At 43.6% G+C, this 16,320-nt stretch overlaps 1 protein-coding gene across 9 annotated transcripts in view; it reads right to left on the reverse strand.

The window, feature by feature from the left end:
* CHD8 (chromodomain helicase DNA binding protein 8) overlaps positions 1-16,320 on the reverse strand; it is a 137,562-nt gene that overhangs the window by 77,354 nt on the left and 43,888 nt on the right. For 7 of the 9 annotated variants that reach the window (XM_070728819.1, XM_070728816.1, XM_070728815.1 and 4 more), the window contains 2 exons: positions 13,011-13,925; positions 1,501-1,884 (listed from right to left, as the gene is read on the reverse strand). In XM_070728819.1, the coding sequence (XP_070584920.1) occupies positions 1,501-1,884; positions 13,011-13,781 (1,155 nt within the window). In that variant the 5' untranslated portion in view covers positions 13,782-13,925. The remainder of the gene's footprint in view (positions 1-1,500; positions 1,885-13,010; positions 13,926-16,320) is intronic. The other 2 variants (XM_070728820.1, XM_070728817.1) reach the window with 1 other exon arrangement.

Here is a 16,320-nt window from a genome sequence, read left to right on the forward strand (position 1 = left end):
GTGTTTTCCCTATACCACGGTTTTTCCCGCCCGATGACGTCATATGTCATCGCCAAACTTTCATCCAACTTTAATAAAAAATTTTTTAATAAACTTTAATAAATAAACATGGTGAGAAATGATCTAAATGGTTACTAAGGGAATAGGAAATTGCACTTTAGGGGTTCAAAGTGTTAAGGGAAGGCTTATGATACTGTTCATAGCCAAAAATAGTGTATTTACTTCTGCATCTCTACTTTGCGGAAATTCGACTTTCGCGGGTAGTCTCGGAACACATCCCCCGCGAAAATCGAGGGAACACTGTAATAGCAATATTGTGGGGTGGTGCAGCAGGTAGAGTGCTGTACTGCAGGCCACTGAAGCTGACTGTAGTTCTGAAGGTCAGCGGTTCAAATCTCATCACCGGCTCAAGGTTGACTCAGCCTTCCATCCTTCCGAGGTGGGTAAAATGAGGACCCGGATTGTGGGGGCAATAGGCTGGCTCTGTTAAGAAGTGCTATTGCTAACATGTTGTAAGCCGCCCTGAGTCTAAAGAGAAGGGCGGCATAAAAATTGAATAAATAAATAAATTGAATAAATAAATAGCACTTATATGCCGCTTTACAGAGCTTTACAGCCCTCTCTATGTGGTTTACAAAGTCAGCATATTGCTCCCATCAATCTGAGTCTGCATTTTACCAATTTTGGAAGGATGGAAGGCTGAGTCAACCTTGAGCCAGCAAGAATTGAACTGCTGGCACAGGCAGTCAGCAAAAGTAACCCTGCAATACCACATTCTAACCCCGGGCTCATGCTATTATTATTTGCATATGGTTATGCAAACCAACCTAAACCATTTTTTCGGTGGTTCCCTCTATAGCCCTTATATTAGGGGTGGATTCCACTTACCTTCCCTACTGGTTGGGGATTGTGCTGGAAGCATGTGTTTTACATATGCATGTGCACTCACTATGTTCGCAACCCTGTTGCACCCAGGTTAAACTGGCCTGCGTATGCACAGGGGGTATTCACTGTCAGACGGCCCTGTCTCTCTATCAGACGTAGAGCACTCATTTATTTATTTATTGGATTTGTATGCCACCCCTCTCCGTAGACTCGGGGCGGCTAACAACAGTGGTAAAAACAACATGCGACAATCCAATACTAAAACAACTAAAAACCCTTATTTTAAAACCAATCATACATACAAACATACCATACATAAATTGTAGAAGCCCAGGGGGAAAGAATATCTCAGTTCCCCCATGCCTGACAACACAGGTGGGTTTTAAGAAGCTTGCGAAAGGCAAGAAGGGTGGGAGCTATTCTAATCTCTGGGGGGAGTTGGTTCCAGAGGGCCGGGGCCGCCACAGAGAAGGCTCTTCTCCTGGATCCCGCCAAATGACATTGTTTAGTTGACGGGGCCCGGAGAAGGCCCACTCTGTGGGACCTAATCATCAGAGCCTTCCCCAGACTCCAGGACTGGCCTATGTCGGGCCACAATAAGATTGCTACCCTTACCTGTGGTTGCAGCACGACTTTGACAGGGACCGTCACCCTTTGACCTGAGCCCCCAACCACTTGGGCTTGTTGGACTGCTGGTATGCTTAAAGGAGCCTGCTGGCCGGATGCACCGGCCGTGGTTGGCTGCAAGAGCTGGATCTTCTGTGTCCCCGGCTGGCCACTGGGTTGCTGTTGCTGTCCCGGCTGCTGAACCTGTAGCTGGATGGTCACCACCTTGGCAGGCTGCCCTGGCACTCCTTTGGCCTGGCTTAGGGCGGCCAGCTGATTCCCTTGAAGGACAATCTTGCCAGGCAAACTCCCCAAAACAACTTGCCGCTGTCCTGGAGCATTTCCAGCGGTTGGGGGTTGCTGGAGAACCAAAGTGATGCGTTTGGACTCCCCCTGAGAGGAAGAAAACAGGGCAGATGGGTCAGTTCTTATGGTTCTGGTCCTTGGGCAGCAAAGATATAAGCACATCATTTCCCCCCTTGCACATATAGAAGGAACCCCCCCTCCCCATCCCCACTAGCACAAAAACAAAGATATAGAGGGGTTAAGCATCCTTTGCTGGCTGATTTATGTTTTATCTTTCTTTGTGTCTTCGGCTGTAAGTTTTTAAAAAGGGAAGAAATCCTAAATATTTATGAACAGGGTTGCTGGTTTCATTTTATCGTTTGGTTTTAAGCCCTTGAGTGCCATCCCTATGAGAAGGGGGGCCAAATAACTCAATAAATGAATGCACACACTACCGCTGTAAATACTGATCTCAAGCTAGAACTGGAAAATACTTCTGATGGCTGCAAATTCCATTGGTAGAAAAGTAGGAGACTATACCAGGGGTCGGCAACCTGTGGCTCTAGAGCCGCATGTGGCTCTTTCATCATCCCTCTGCAGCGGATCCCTGTCACTCAAAATATGCGTCACCACAGATTATGAGGGACACCCGCCGGCAAGTGATTTATTAGGCTTTTTGACCCATCTTTTTTTTTTCCAGAGTTCAAAATGTTTTTGTTGCATGCAGAAATAAAAAAAATGTGTTTTCTCTGTAGCAGGTCATTAATTTCATAAATGCAACACGCTATAGTTTTGTTGTTTTTAAAACACAGCATAACAGAGCATATGCACCAAGACAAATTCCTTGTGTGTCCAATCACACTTGGCCAATAAAAATTCTATTCTATTCTATTCTATTCTAAAGGTAAAACAACCCCGACATATGAAGTGTCATCTACATTTTACATGTCAAAAGGGTTTTGTGTTTTCTTTTCTGAAGGTCCAAATGGCTCGTTGAATGCTTAAGGTTGCCGACCCCTGGAGATGCACATAAACACACGTAAACATAGAGATGCACATAAATACACACGCACAGGCACCCTTTTAGATTTTTTTTTTTTTAAAGCTACCACCAGGGTAGCTGCATAAGCCGCAGGAACTCGGAGAACAGATTTATTGTCTTCACCTCAACAAAATAAGGCATATCTGAAACCTGGCCTTTAGCAAACGCTTCGACCAACCCTGCTGGAGAAACCCTGCAGCTGTAAACTCCATCTCCTTACTCTGCCATCCCAACACTACATGCACAAACTGTCGGGCCTTGTCTCTTCCCACAATGGCTCGTTCAGCACTCTAAGGCAGTGATGGTGAACCTTTATTCCTTCGGGTGCCGAAAAAGCATGTTTGCATGCTATCGAACACTTATGAGTTCCCACACCCATAATTCAATGCCTTGGGAAGGCACAAACAGCTCTCCCGACGGAGGCTGGAACTTCTGGTGGGCCTAGAACAACTTCTGGCGGGCCCAGTAGGTTTGTGTTGGCTTCCCGGGAGCAGGGGGAGTGTAAAATATCTTTTCCTATCCCCTCCCGAGGCTCTCTGGAAACCAAAAACGCCCTCCCAGAGCCTCTGTGTGAGCCAAAAATCAGCTGGCTGGCACATATATGCACACTGGAGCTGAGCTAGGACAACGGCTTGTGTGCCAGTAGAACAAGTTCCGTAAGCCGTGCCATAGGTTTGCCTTCATTGCTCTAAGGGAAAAGCAAGCGGTGGCAAAGGGCTAAGAATCGGAATGCTTCCCAAAAGTAAAGATGTGCTCGAAACATCTGGCATGTCAGAAAACATTGTGCTCTATCTTCTCTCATCGTTTAAAATTCCAAATTCAATGCATTTACTTTTTAAAAAGAAAAAGAAAAACACCGTTGGGAAGCATTCAAACAAGTCAGGCATTGCCTTAAAGCAGGGGAGTCAAGAAACTTATTATTTAATAATACATATATTGGTTGCGGCTCGAATAGTATTTGCACAGAAATGGAAAGAAAAGACAATACCAAAAGATACTGAAGTATTTAAAAAAATGATAGAATGTGCAGAACTAGATATGATGACTAAACGTTTAAATAATCAAACTGAAACAGAATTTTATAAAATATGGGACAAAGTATATGATTGGTGGAGTTTTAAAAATGGTATTAACAATTAATTATAATATAGAATGAAATAGTATATAGTATAACTAGCTTAGAAGTGTATATTTTTTTTCTTTTTTATTGTACTACTAATAATTTTTTCTTTTTCCTTTTTGTATAAGTATAGAATATTTTAAAAAATAAAGAAATTTAATTAATAAGTTTAGTATTAAAAATATAGTTAAATTCAACAAGAATGTAACTAACACGTGTGGCATTTCTGCTTTGATCTGATTACAGTTAGGGATTTTTATATTTCTGTATTAGTTAGACTTCTACGACAAGCGGAGCAATGGTAGCTCCTTAAATGTTTAGTGTTGTATGTCCTTGTCTGTCTTTTTGAAAATTCAATAAAAATAATAATTAAAAAAAAAGGCAGGGGAGTCAAACTTGATTTCATTGAGGGCCGGATCGGGGTGGTGTTTGACCTCAGAGGGCCGGAGCTGCATGTGCCCATAGTGTGCATTTACAGGGGCACTTGTGGTGGTCAAGGACTAATGCAGGTCTTCTCCGAGACACCACCACCCTCGTTCTCATTATAATCTCCTTCATTCCTTTTCTTTTCCCTTCCCTCTTCATTCAGCAAGTAGGATGCTTGGCTGCATAGCTAGAGGTATAACAAGCAGGAAGAGGGAGATTATGATCCCGCTATATAGAGTGCTGGTGAGACCACATTTGGAATACTGTGTTCAGTTCTGGAGACCTCACCTACAAAAAGATATTGACAAAATTGAACGGGTCCAAAGACGGGCTACGAGAATGGTGGAAGGTCTTAAGAATAAAACGTATCAGGAAAGACTTCATGAACTCCATCTGTATAGTCTGGAGGACAGAAGGAAAAGGGGGGACATGATCGAAACATTTAAATATATTAAAGGGTTAAATAAGGTCCAGGAGGGAAGTGTTTTTAATAGGAAAGTGAACACAAGAACAAGGGGACACAATCTGAAGTTAGTTGGGGGAAAGATCAAAAGCAACATGAGAAAATATTTTACTGAAAGAGTAGTAGATGCTTGGAACAAACTTCCAGCAGATGTGGTAGATAAATCCACAGTAACTGAATTTAAACATGACTGTGATAAACATATATCCATCCTAAGATAAAATACAGAAAATAGTATAAGGGCAGACTAGATGGACCATGAGGTCTTTTTCTGCCGTCAGACTTCTATGTTTCTATGTTTCTACTAATAAATGTATATTGATCATTAGCTAACATGAACAAAAGCCTATAGCCATTGTACTGGAAATGCAAGGCAGAACCAGGAACCTTCTACCACATGTGGTGGGGGTGTCCGAAAATTTGGCATCAGATAAGAAGGTGGCTAGGAGAGATGTTAAACCAAAGTGTAGAGTTAAAGGCAAAACTATTCTTGTTAGGGATTACAAAAGATAAATATAGCAAAGGAACAATATATGTAAGGTTGCAATATTAGCAGCAGCAAGATTGGTCTTCGTGCAAAATTGGAAAAGCAAAGATATTCTCCCTGAAGAAGAGAGAATACAAAATATATTGATTTGTGCAGAACTGGATATGTTGGCTCAGAACTCAAAAGACAAGGGTGTGACAGAATATGATGAAATATAATTTGAAATAAAATGTATCAGTGGCTAGAAATGAGGAGAAAATGTCGGGACAGATAAATATTGATAAGTTGAGAGCTGAAAATATTGTTATAGTGTTGTATGATATGCAGGAATTGTATTTGTATTGGAAGTAATTTGCACATATGAAAGGATATATGTTTGAAGCTTGATCGATTGTGCCTATTTAAATATCGGGTATGAATGGTATTTGTAATTAGGTAAGAATTTATAAAAATATTTGTCATTAGGTAAGACTTTATGAAATTTGACAGCCATGTCAAATTGTTTTTAATTCAATTAAAAAAAACTGTTTAAAAAATAAATAATTGTGTATTGCTCCTTCTCTTGACAAACAAATTATTTTTGCCATTTTTCCTAGTTTGATCATCTTACCAACTATTGCTAATGTTGTATTTCAATCCCCCTCCCTCTCATTTTTGTGCAAATATGCTTGCAGCAATGATTGTGAGTATTCTATATCTTGTTTCTAGTTTTTTTTGTTCATTAATCCCAACAAAAACAAATTCTGCTTTCACTTGAATATTGATGTTTACATTTTTTGGTTATCAGTGTATATATTTGAATCCCTTTTTTTCTCACAAGTTCCCCAGGCATCATAAAATGACTTTTCGTGTTGCTCCCATTTCTAACCTAAAGTTTGAAGTACCCTTATACATTCTGGCCAATTGTTCTGGAGTCACATACCAATAATATAAATTTATAGACATTCTGTTTCAAGTGATAATAAAGTCAATTTCAATGCTTTCAACCAGGTGAACCCACTGTTTCAAAAGTCCAAAATTCTTAGCCCATTTTATCATACACTCTCTTTACTTGTTCGTCCTCCATTTCAAATTTCAGCAAGTTTATACATTTTGGCCACTGCATGTTTATTATTTATACATAATTCAACTTCATCTTGTTGCTCAATTCCAAATGTCGTTATGTAGCCTGAATTTTTCTGTTAGTTATCCATACAAAGGAACTGTGAAATAAATCTCTGTGCATCCAATTGCTCTCTTGGTTTCATCTTATATTCTTCATGTTCTTAACAACTCTAAAAATGTTAACCATGTTTCTTTACCTGCTATCTCTTTCCAATAAAATGTTTCTTGTGCCGAGATCCATAAAGGCACATTCTAGGTTTACATCTATCCCATATAGTAATTTTAAAAATCTATATCAACCTTAACTTTATTGTACCATGCCAATTTCAAACCTCAGGCTGTGCTCTTTTAATTCTACTATTATTTTATTTCTCAGCAGCACTCACTGGAATTGCTTCTTTTAGATCAGGGGTGTCAAACTTGCAGCCTGTGGGCTGGATGCGTCATGCGCTGGCCATGCCCACACCCCAATTTAGGAAATGAGAAAAAAGCCATGATTTGTCATGTGGTGACGACGATGTGATGATGTGAATTTGGCATCCCTGTTTTATATGAATAATGAAAACACCAGACACCTTCTGTTACAAGATTCTTATTTGGTTAAGACTTCCTTTCCTCTCCTTTCCATTTTTCCCTTCTTTCTTTCTTTCCTTCCTTCCTCTTACCTTCCTTCCTTCTCTCCATTCTTCCTTTTCCTTCCTTTTTCCTTCCCTTCCTTTTATTCTTCTTTTCCTTCCTTTTCTTTCATCCTTTCTCTTTCCTCCCTTCCTCTCTTTTCTTCTTTTACTCCCTTCCCTTCCTTTCTCTTCCTCCCTTCCTTTTCTTTCTTTACTTCTTTCTTTTTTCTTTCTTCTTCCTTTATTTCCTTCCCTTTCTTCCTTCCAGGTTCAACAGCACTGAAAAATGTGACACAATCTTTTTTCACATTTGTCACTACTGGTCACATGATCAAAATCCACCTGACTCCTGTTCACAGCCATTGGATGATCCTGGGATCATGTGATCACCTAACAAGCAAAGTCAAGGGGGAAGCCAGTTTTACTGGCTTGGAACAACTGCAGCAATTCACGACAGCGTCAAGAAAGGTCGTAAAATGGGACAAAAATGTCTTGCTTAGCCTGGACATTTTGTGGTCCTAAATTGAGGACTCCCGTGTACGCAGACTTTGTTCCGCTTGCCAGAATTCACAGTTAAATCCTGCCTCCTGAATTCTGGGAATTGAAATCTGCCCTATCCGGTCATACAATAGGGTACAACTGACTTGAAGAAGGTCTCACTTAACAACAGAAATATCGGCCTCAAATTGCAGTTGTACACCGAGGAGCAACTTCATCTGTTTTTGCTACCAATACTGCCATCAGAATGGAGGAAGAGTCAGCTGGGGAGGTGTTAGGAATCGCTAACCCTGACCCCACCCCAAAATAACATAAACCCACTTGCTCGGTTTCCCCAAACCTGCTTTTTAAAATTCCCCTGAAAGCAACACCGCAAGTTTTTTGAATTGGAAGTCCTTGGAAATGACCCAGGTTAAGTTCCCAAGTGTTATAACCCCAGAGCTAGCTCCCACCTGGATCAAGATGACTTAGATGAGGGATTAGAAGGGGGATTTGCCAAATTTGCAGAAGATATTAAGCTGGCAGGAAGAGCCAACAGCCTAGATCCGTAATTTATTTATTATTTATTTATTTATTCGATTTTTATGCCGCCCTTCTCCTTAGACTCAGGGCGGCTCACAACATGTTAGCAATAGCACTTTGTAACAGAGCTAGGCTATTGCCCCCACAATCCGGGTCCTCATTTTACCCACCTCAGAAGGATGGAAGGCTGAGTCAACCTTGAGCCGGTGATGAGATTTGAACCGCTGACCTTCAGATCTACAGCCAGCTTCAGTGGCCTGCAGTACAGCACTCTACCTGCTGCGCCACTCTACCTGTGAATCTATGGCACTGGTGGCACATGGAGCCATGTTGGAGGGCACCAGAGGCATTGTGCCATGTCAGCTCCAGCACGCATGTGTGTGCAGTCCAGTTTATTTTCGTGAGCTGCACTGGTTGCCAATTGGTCTCCGGGCCCAATTCAAAGTGCTGGTTCCATTAGGGAAACAAGACATCAAAATTTTAAGCGTTTTATTTCAACTTCATTTGTGAAGCATGTAACTTTAACCTTGGTAATCATAAGCAACTAACATTGCTTTTTTCATTTTGTGCAATTACTGTATTAAATTTGTATGTATATTTGGAGCCTATCTTGAGCTGACCTTACTACTTTTAATCCCTCCCTCTTGTTTGTTGTGATATATATTTAGTTGTATAGCCAAGCACATTTATTCTTAAAGGCTTTTACATTGGTATTTTGGGTTACTGGACCTACTTCTTTACATCTTAAATACAAAGGTATGTGATTAACATTTTATTAGGTCCAGTTTTCACTGTTTCCATAGCTATAAAATTCCTATCTTGTGAAACTTCTAGAGCAGACCTTACGAGCAAGTTACCACTATTACTGCAGAAAACATACCCGTTTGAGATTGTGGTCTAAGTTGGTAAAGGGATTTCTAGAGAACTGTGAGTATTTTATAAGGGACTTTATATTTCACACAGATTGTGCAACCCTCTAATAAATGTTTCTCTTAAGGAAAAAAAAAAGTGCTGGTTATGACCTACAAAGCCCTACATGGCTACGGACCAGATTATCTTCGGGACCGTCTTCTGCCTCATGTATCCCAGCGGCCAGTTAGGTCCCACAGAGTCGGCCTTCTCCAGGTCCCGTCGGCCAGAAAATGTTGACTGGAGGGGCCTAGGGGAAGAGCCTTCTTTGTGGCGGCCCCGGCCCTCTGGAACAAACTCCCTCCGGAGATACGTACCGCCCCCTCCCTCCTGGTCTTTCACAAAGCTTTAAAAAACTACCTCTGCTGGCGGGCATAGGGGCCGCGGGTGACGAGACTGTCTCCGGCAGATACTAGATATGACTGGATTGGAGGAATGTATGTGATTGTATATGGGGGGTCTCTTTAAAAAACTTTTTTTTAGTAAATTTCCCTAATCTTTTATAGTTATTTAGATTTCTTATATATTGTTGTATTCAATATTTTTTATTTATTTTATTTATTGGATTTGTATGCCGCCCGTCTCCGTAGACTCGGGGCGGCTAACAACAATAATAAAAAACATCTTATAAATCCAATACTAAAACAACTAAAAACCCTTATTGTAAAAACCAAATAACCCTACAAACAAACATAACATGCATAAATTGAAAAGGCCTAGGGGGAAAGAATATCTCAGTTCCCCCATGCCTGATGGCAGAGGTGGGTTTTAAGGAGCTTACGAAAGGCGAGGAGGGTGGGGGCAATTCTAATCTCTGGGGGAGTTGGTTCCAGAGGGCCGGGGCCTCCACAGAAAAGGCTTTTCCCATGGGCCCCGCCAAACGACATTGTTTTGCTGACGGGATCCGGAGAAGGCCCACTCTGTGGGACCTAAGCGGTCGCTGGGATTCATATTGAATACTGAATATTGAATATTGAACGCCGCCCTGAGTCGCCTTGAGAAGGGTGGCATAGAAATCTAATAAATAAATAAATAATAAAATTTCGCCCTTCTTTTTGGCTGTTTTCATTGTCCCCAGGGTTCAGGGAAGCGTGGGGACGGCAATTTAACACAGGAGATACAGGGTAGAGATAATAGAGAATTCCATAATACTTGGGACAGGTGGTATGATTGGATAAACCAAACAAAAAAAAATTAAAACTTTAATACTGCATACACATTCAAAAGAAAATGGGAAAAAAGGAAAAACAGACAAACTGTTGCTAAACACAACCATTGTTCTCTATTGATCCATTAATCCACAGTTAAATATATCCCAAGGAAAGAAGTATAAAGAAACAGAAACAAGGCAATTTAAGAAGATTAATTTATAATAAAATTAGGAAATGAAATGGAAGAAAACATGGAAAGGCTGTAAATAATATGGTCCAGCAAAACAGCTGGCATTTATGTTATTCATTAGATGTTCCGATACCAATGTAAATTATATTATAGAGCAGCATGTTTTATTATGCTACGTTTGTATATTCTCAGATTTCTTTGTTTGTGTGTGTGTGTGTGTCTTTGTTCCTCTTTTGTTGTTTTAAATGTAAATAATTAATAATTTTTTTAAAAAAATTAAAAATAAAGCGTTGGGACGGCAAAAAACGGCCCAACAGGAACTTTGTTTCTGAACTTCCAGTTGGCCTTTTGGCCGTTTTTCGCCATCCCCAAGCTTCAGGAGTCTGCTGTGAGGCCTGTGTTCATGTCCAGGAGACAATGGGGAGGGGAGTGTGCATGTGTGGTTGAGTGATGAGTGAGTGAGGGCATGGATGTAGGTATGTACGTGCACATGCTAGTCAAAAAAGGCACGCTAACCAAAACAGATTTGCCATTATATTGCCCTAAATGGTAGGCTTAAGAACACTGGGGCCTAGGTAACAAAATGAAATTCAATGTAGAGAAAAGTAAAGTTCTACACTTAGGTAAGTAAAAACAAAAGTTCCTTTTAGGTTGGAGTGAAACCAGGCTTAACAGCAATAACTGTGAGGGGGATCTTGGAGTCTTAGTGGACAACCAGCTAAATATGAGCCAGAATTGTCCAGCGGCAGCCAAAAAAGTCAATGCAATCCTAAATTACATTAACAGAGAGATACAATCAAGATCAAGTGAGGTACTAATACCACTCTATCAAGCCTTAGTAAGACCACACTGAAGAGTACTGCATCCAGTTATGGCCACCAGACTATACAAAAGACGTTGAGAACTTTAGAAAGATTGCAGAGAAGAGCAACCAGGATGATTAGGGGACTGGAGGCTAAAACATGTGAAGAACGGTTGCAGGAATTGAGCATGGCTAGTGAAGAGAAGGACCAGGGGAGACATGACAGCACTGTTCCAATATGTGGCACAGAGGAGGGGTGGGTGGGTGTCAAGCTATTTTCCAAAGCACGTGAAGGCCAGACAATGGATGGAAGCTGACCAAGGAGAGATTCAACCTGAAAATAAGGAAGAACTTTCTGGCAGTGAGAACAATCAACTACAGTAGTACCCCTAGATACGAGCATAATTCGTTCCAGAAGGGAGCTTGTATGTCGAGCAACTCGTATCTGGAACAAATGGCTTTAGACTTTGTTTTTCCCCTCCGAGATAACCAAAAGCAAGGATTCTTGCGCCACCTAGTGGACGCTCGGCTCGTATCCCGAATTTGAGCTCGGGTCTGGAACAGAAATGTCTCTCCCCTCGTGGCTCGTATCTTGAAATACTCGCATGTGGAGCAGCTCGTATCTAGAGGTACAGTGGTACCTCAAGATATGAACCCCTCGTCTTACGAACAACTCGTGATATGAACCCGGGGTTCAGAAAAATTTTGCCTCTTCTTACGAACTTTTTTCGAGTTACGAACCGGTGTTCGGAGACTGCTGGGAAGCCGCGCGGCTGTTTTAAAAGGTAACAGCCGGGCGGCGGGGCTTCCCAGAAGCCTCCCGAACGCCGGTTCGTAACTCGAAAAAAGTTCGTAAGAAGAGGCAAAATTTTTCTGAACCCCGGGTTCGGTTCTGGAGGTTGCTGGGAAGCCCCCCAGCCCGGCTGTGACCTTTTAAAACAGCCGCGCGGCTTCCCAGTTGTCTCCGAACGCCGAATGCGGAAGTTCGGTTTTGGTGTTCGGCTTCGGGAGACAGCTGGGAAGCCGCGCGGCTGTTTTAAAAGGTCACAGCCGGGCTGGGGGGCTTCCCAGCACCCCCCCCCCCCGAACCCCGAACCTTTGCCGAACTTCCGCGTTCGGCGTTCGGCTTCGGGAGACAGCTGGGAAGCCGCGCGGCTGTTTTAAAATGTCACAGCCGGCCTGGGGGCCTTCCCAGCTCCCCCCCGAACCCCGAACTTTGGGGTTCGGGGGGGTGCTGGGAAGCCCCCCAGGCCGGCTGTGACATTTTAAAACAGCCGCGCGGCTTCCCAGCTGTCTCCGAACGCCGAACGCCAAACCCGAACTTCCGCGTTCGGCGTTCGGAGACAGATGGGAAGCCGCGCAGCTGTTTTAAAAGGTGACAGCCGGCCTGGGGGGCTTCCCAGCACCCCCCCGAACCCCGAACCCGGAAGTTCGGCAAAAGTTCAGGGTTCGGGGGGGGTGCTGGGAAGCCCCCCAGGCCGGCTGTCACCTTTTAAAACAGCCGCGCGGCTTCCCAGCAGTCGCCGAACGCCGTTTTTTTGCGGGGGGTTTTTTTGGTTGCACGGATTAATTGACTTTACATTGTTTCCTATGGGAAACAATGTTTCGTCTTACGAACCTTTCGTCTTACGAACCTCCTCCTTGCACCAATTAAGTTCGTATCATGAGGTATTACTGTACTACTGTATTGGAATAGAAGTTGCCATTGGAAGTTGTAGGAGCTTCTTCACTGGAAGCTTTTCAAGAAGAAACTGGACTGCCACTTGCCATTTATTTAAGGGTCTCCTGCTTGGGGGGGGGGGGAGGTTGGACTAGACGACCTTCAAGTTCCCTCCCAACTCTGTTAATCTGTAAACATCTGTAAATATCTGTAAAAGAATCTCTGAAGTTGTTGCATCCTCACCTGGAAGAACTGTGTGCTCACCTGAGCTGGAGTTGAAGTCAGGGTCACGGCAGGTTTGAGTGGGACAGCCCCCGTGTTCCCTCCTGCTTGGCTCTTCATGGGCTGCAGGACTAGCTGCTTGACAGGACGCCCGGGCTGCACCAGTCGGTGGAGTGTAGCGGGTGCCCCGGCTCCAGGAGACACTTTGGTGGCGAGCACTGCATTGCCTGAGACAATGGAGACCCCGGGACGCAAAGGGGTTCCCGTCAGGACCTTGGCAAAGGTCACTTTGCCCCCGTTGGCTGCCCCGATGGGCTGAGCTTGGATTTGGGCCACGTGAGCGCCGGTCATGGAGCTTCCAGCCGGAGCTTTCAGAATGACAATCTTGGGGGCTGGCGCGGGCAGGGCAGTTTGCTGCCCCCCGGAAGATGAAGAGGGGGCAACCGTTGAGGTGGCTGTGGCCGATGAGACACCCATGAACGGGTTGCCTTGGCTGAGAACCTCTTGATCTTGAGGGACCTGGAGGAGGCCTTGCTGATCTCGCTGGGGTGGCTCGGTCCCGGATTCCGGTCGTGCCTCGGGTAGGGGCAGGGTCTGTGGTTGGGAGGGCTCCGGCTGGGCGGTAACCTGCTGATCTTTGGAGCCCCCCGCTAAAGAGTCTAGGGTGGCCCCTGAAAGCCCTAACGCCTCTTCAATGGGATCTGGAGCACCCTGGTTAAAGCTCTCATCGGTCAATGAGTCCAAGCCAAAGAGGTTAGGATCGTCAAAGAGGTCCATGATGGGGTCAGCCATGGCTGGCAGAAAACAGTCTGAGGTCCGAGGTTCAGGAAGGAGGTGATGGACAAGTCCCTTTCCCAACTGCACTTCCTCAACCCAAGAGCTGTCAATCAAGCAGGCTCTGCTTCATGAAGGAAGGCGCACGTTGCTCAGGACAGCCTGGAAAAATGAGGAAAGAATTGGTTAAAGAACATCATCTGATTAAGCCCAGGATCTCATTTTATCCCACCTTGGTTTGTTATCTAAATGGGTGATAGAGGGCTCCAGGGGTGGCCTTTAAAAAATTTAGCAAGGGGTTCTCTGCCTGTCGCTGGGTGGGTGTGGCCTTCTTGGCCTCCTGTACTATGGGGGTGGTGGCATTTTTGCCTTACCCACACTCTGGAGCAGTGGTCCCCAAACTATGGCCCGCGGGCCACATGCGGCCCACTGAGGCCATTTATCTGGCCCGCCAGTGAGTGACAAGAGCACAGAGAAAAGAGAGAAAGAAAGAAAAGGGAAAGAGAGGGAGGGAAGGAGAAGTGGAGAGGAATGAAGGAGGGAAGGAAGGAAAGGAGAAATGGAGGGAACAAGGAAGAAAGGAAGGAAGGAAGGAAGGACTGTTTTGGGGGGGGGGATTTTTTTAAAAAAATTTCTCTCAACATACATTCAAACAACACAGTGTACCATCTAATTTTCCATGAATAAAATGTGGTATTTTGTTAGTAACTAATATCAATCATCAAAAAAGTTGCAAAAGGTTTTTTTTCTAATTTTGTCATCCAGTTACATTCATTTTCTTTTAATTAAATTCCCTCCTTAATGTTCCTTCAAAAAGTGCAACACCAATTATATTTCTAACTTATTAACCATTATGCCAAAGTGCTTCCTTCTTTCTTTATACATTTTTCATAAGCCAAGACAACCTTGTATAGCCAATCAGATGTTAACAAAAGAAAATTAAAAACAAAACATAAACATATATGAATTTCAGATCTTCTCCCCCCTCTAAATAGTACGTTCCCATTTTGTTTTTTACTTTAAAACAAGGTATGTGCAGTGTGCATAGGGATTTGTTCATAGTTTTTTTTATAGTCCGGCCCTCCAACAGTCCGAGGGACAGTGAACTGGCCCCCTGTGTAAAAAGTTTTGGGACCCCTGCTCTGGAGGTTTTCCTCAAGCCTCCGGTTGGAAACAAGCCCATTTTTTGCCCTGCACTTACCTATACCTAAAATGAGCCGTATGGGAACTCCTGGGAGAGGCAGGTGAGGTCAGCCAAGTGTGGGACTTGGGGGTTTCCCGACCTGCACAGAACCTAAGCTTAGACGTTCTCCCGAACCCCCAGCAGCCCACCCCTGGCTTTGGCCCTTTCTTCTCATTTCAGTAAAGAGTTTGAAAATAAAGCTATTCCTCAACCCTGCAATTTCAAAACTGGTAGCCTCAGAGAGAGAGAGGCCTGCTGTCCACAAACATGCCATAAGAACATAAGAAGAGCCATGCAAAGCCCAGCATTCTGTGTCACACAGTTTGCACTGCTGTATAGTGTTTATGATGAGCCGCAGTTTTATAATGACCGATGTGGTCGCTATTTTTGCTTTGATATGGTCAATTGACTATAATCAAATAAAACTGAATTGAAACTGTGTCACACATTGGCCCACCAATTGTCCATGGGGAACTTATTTTTTTTAATTATTATTATTATTATTATTATTATTATTATTATTATTATTATTATTAATTAATTAATTTTATTTATTTTGATTTTTATGCCGCCCTTCTCCTTAGACTCAGGGCGGCTTACAACATGTTAGCAACAGCACTGTTTTAACAGAGCAAGGCTATTGCCCCCACAATCCGGGTCCTCATTTTACCCACCTCGGAAGGATGGAAGGCTGAGTCAACCTTGAGCCAGTGATGAGATTTGAACCGCTGACCTTCAGATCTACAAGTCAGCTTCAGTGGCCTGCAGTACAGCACTCTACCTGCTGCGCCACCCCGGCTCATTTTAGATTTGTATGCCGCCCCTCTCCATAGACTCGGGGCGGCTAAGCAGGATCTTGAGCAGAAAGAGAGGGAAAAACCCTCCCTTTCCCTTGACCCCCAACAAATGGGACCCAAGGGAATCCTGCCTGCCTCAACCAACATAGAGGTGGCACTTGGATATCCGTTTCAATACCCACTGATACCCTTGGCATCCGTGAATCTGTCTAATCCTGCCTTGAAGCTATCCAGGCTGACAGCTGTCATGACCTCTTCTGGAGGTGAATTCCATAAACCAATGAGGATCCCATTTTGAGGACACTCAAGAAATTGGGCACCCCCACGTTTGGCAGTCAGGAATGACAGTCGAAAAAGTACAGGCAGCCTGCAATACTGCATTCTAACCATGGTGCCACTATGACGCATAGGCAGGTAGCCCTCGACTTAACAACCACAATTGAGCCTCTAAATTTCTGTTTGTTAAGTAAATTTTGACCTGGTTTAACCAACTTTCTTGCCTCGGTGGTTAAGCGAATCCATTTAGTGACTGTTTGAAGTTATAATGGAGCTGCTGGGGGGAGCGTGACTTACGACC

Source organism: Erythrolamprus reginae, chromosome Z (assembly GCF_031021105.1).
Source record: "Erythrolamprus reginae isolate rEryReg1 chromosome Z, rEryReg1.hap1, whole genome shotgun sequence".
Classification (NCBI taxonomy): Eukaryota; Metazoa; Chordata; class Lepidosauria; order Squamata; family Dipsadidae; genus Erythrolamprus; species Erythrolamprus reginae.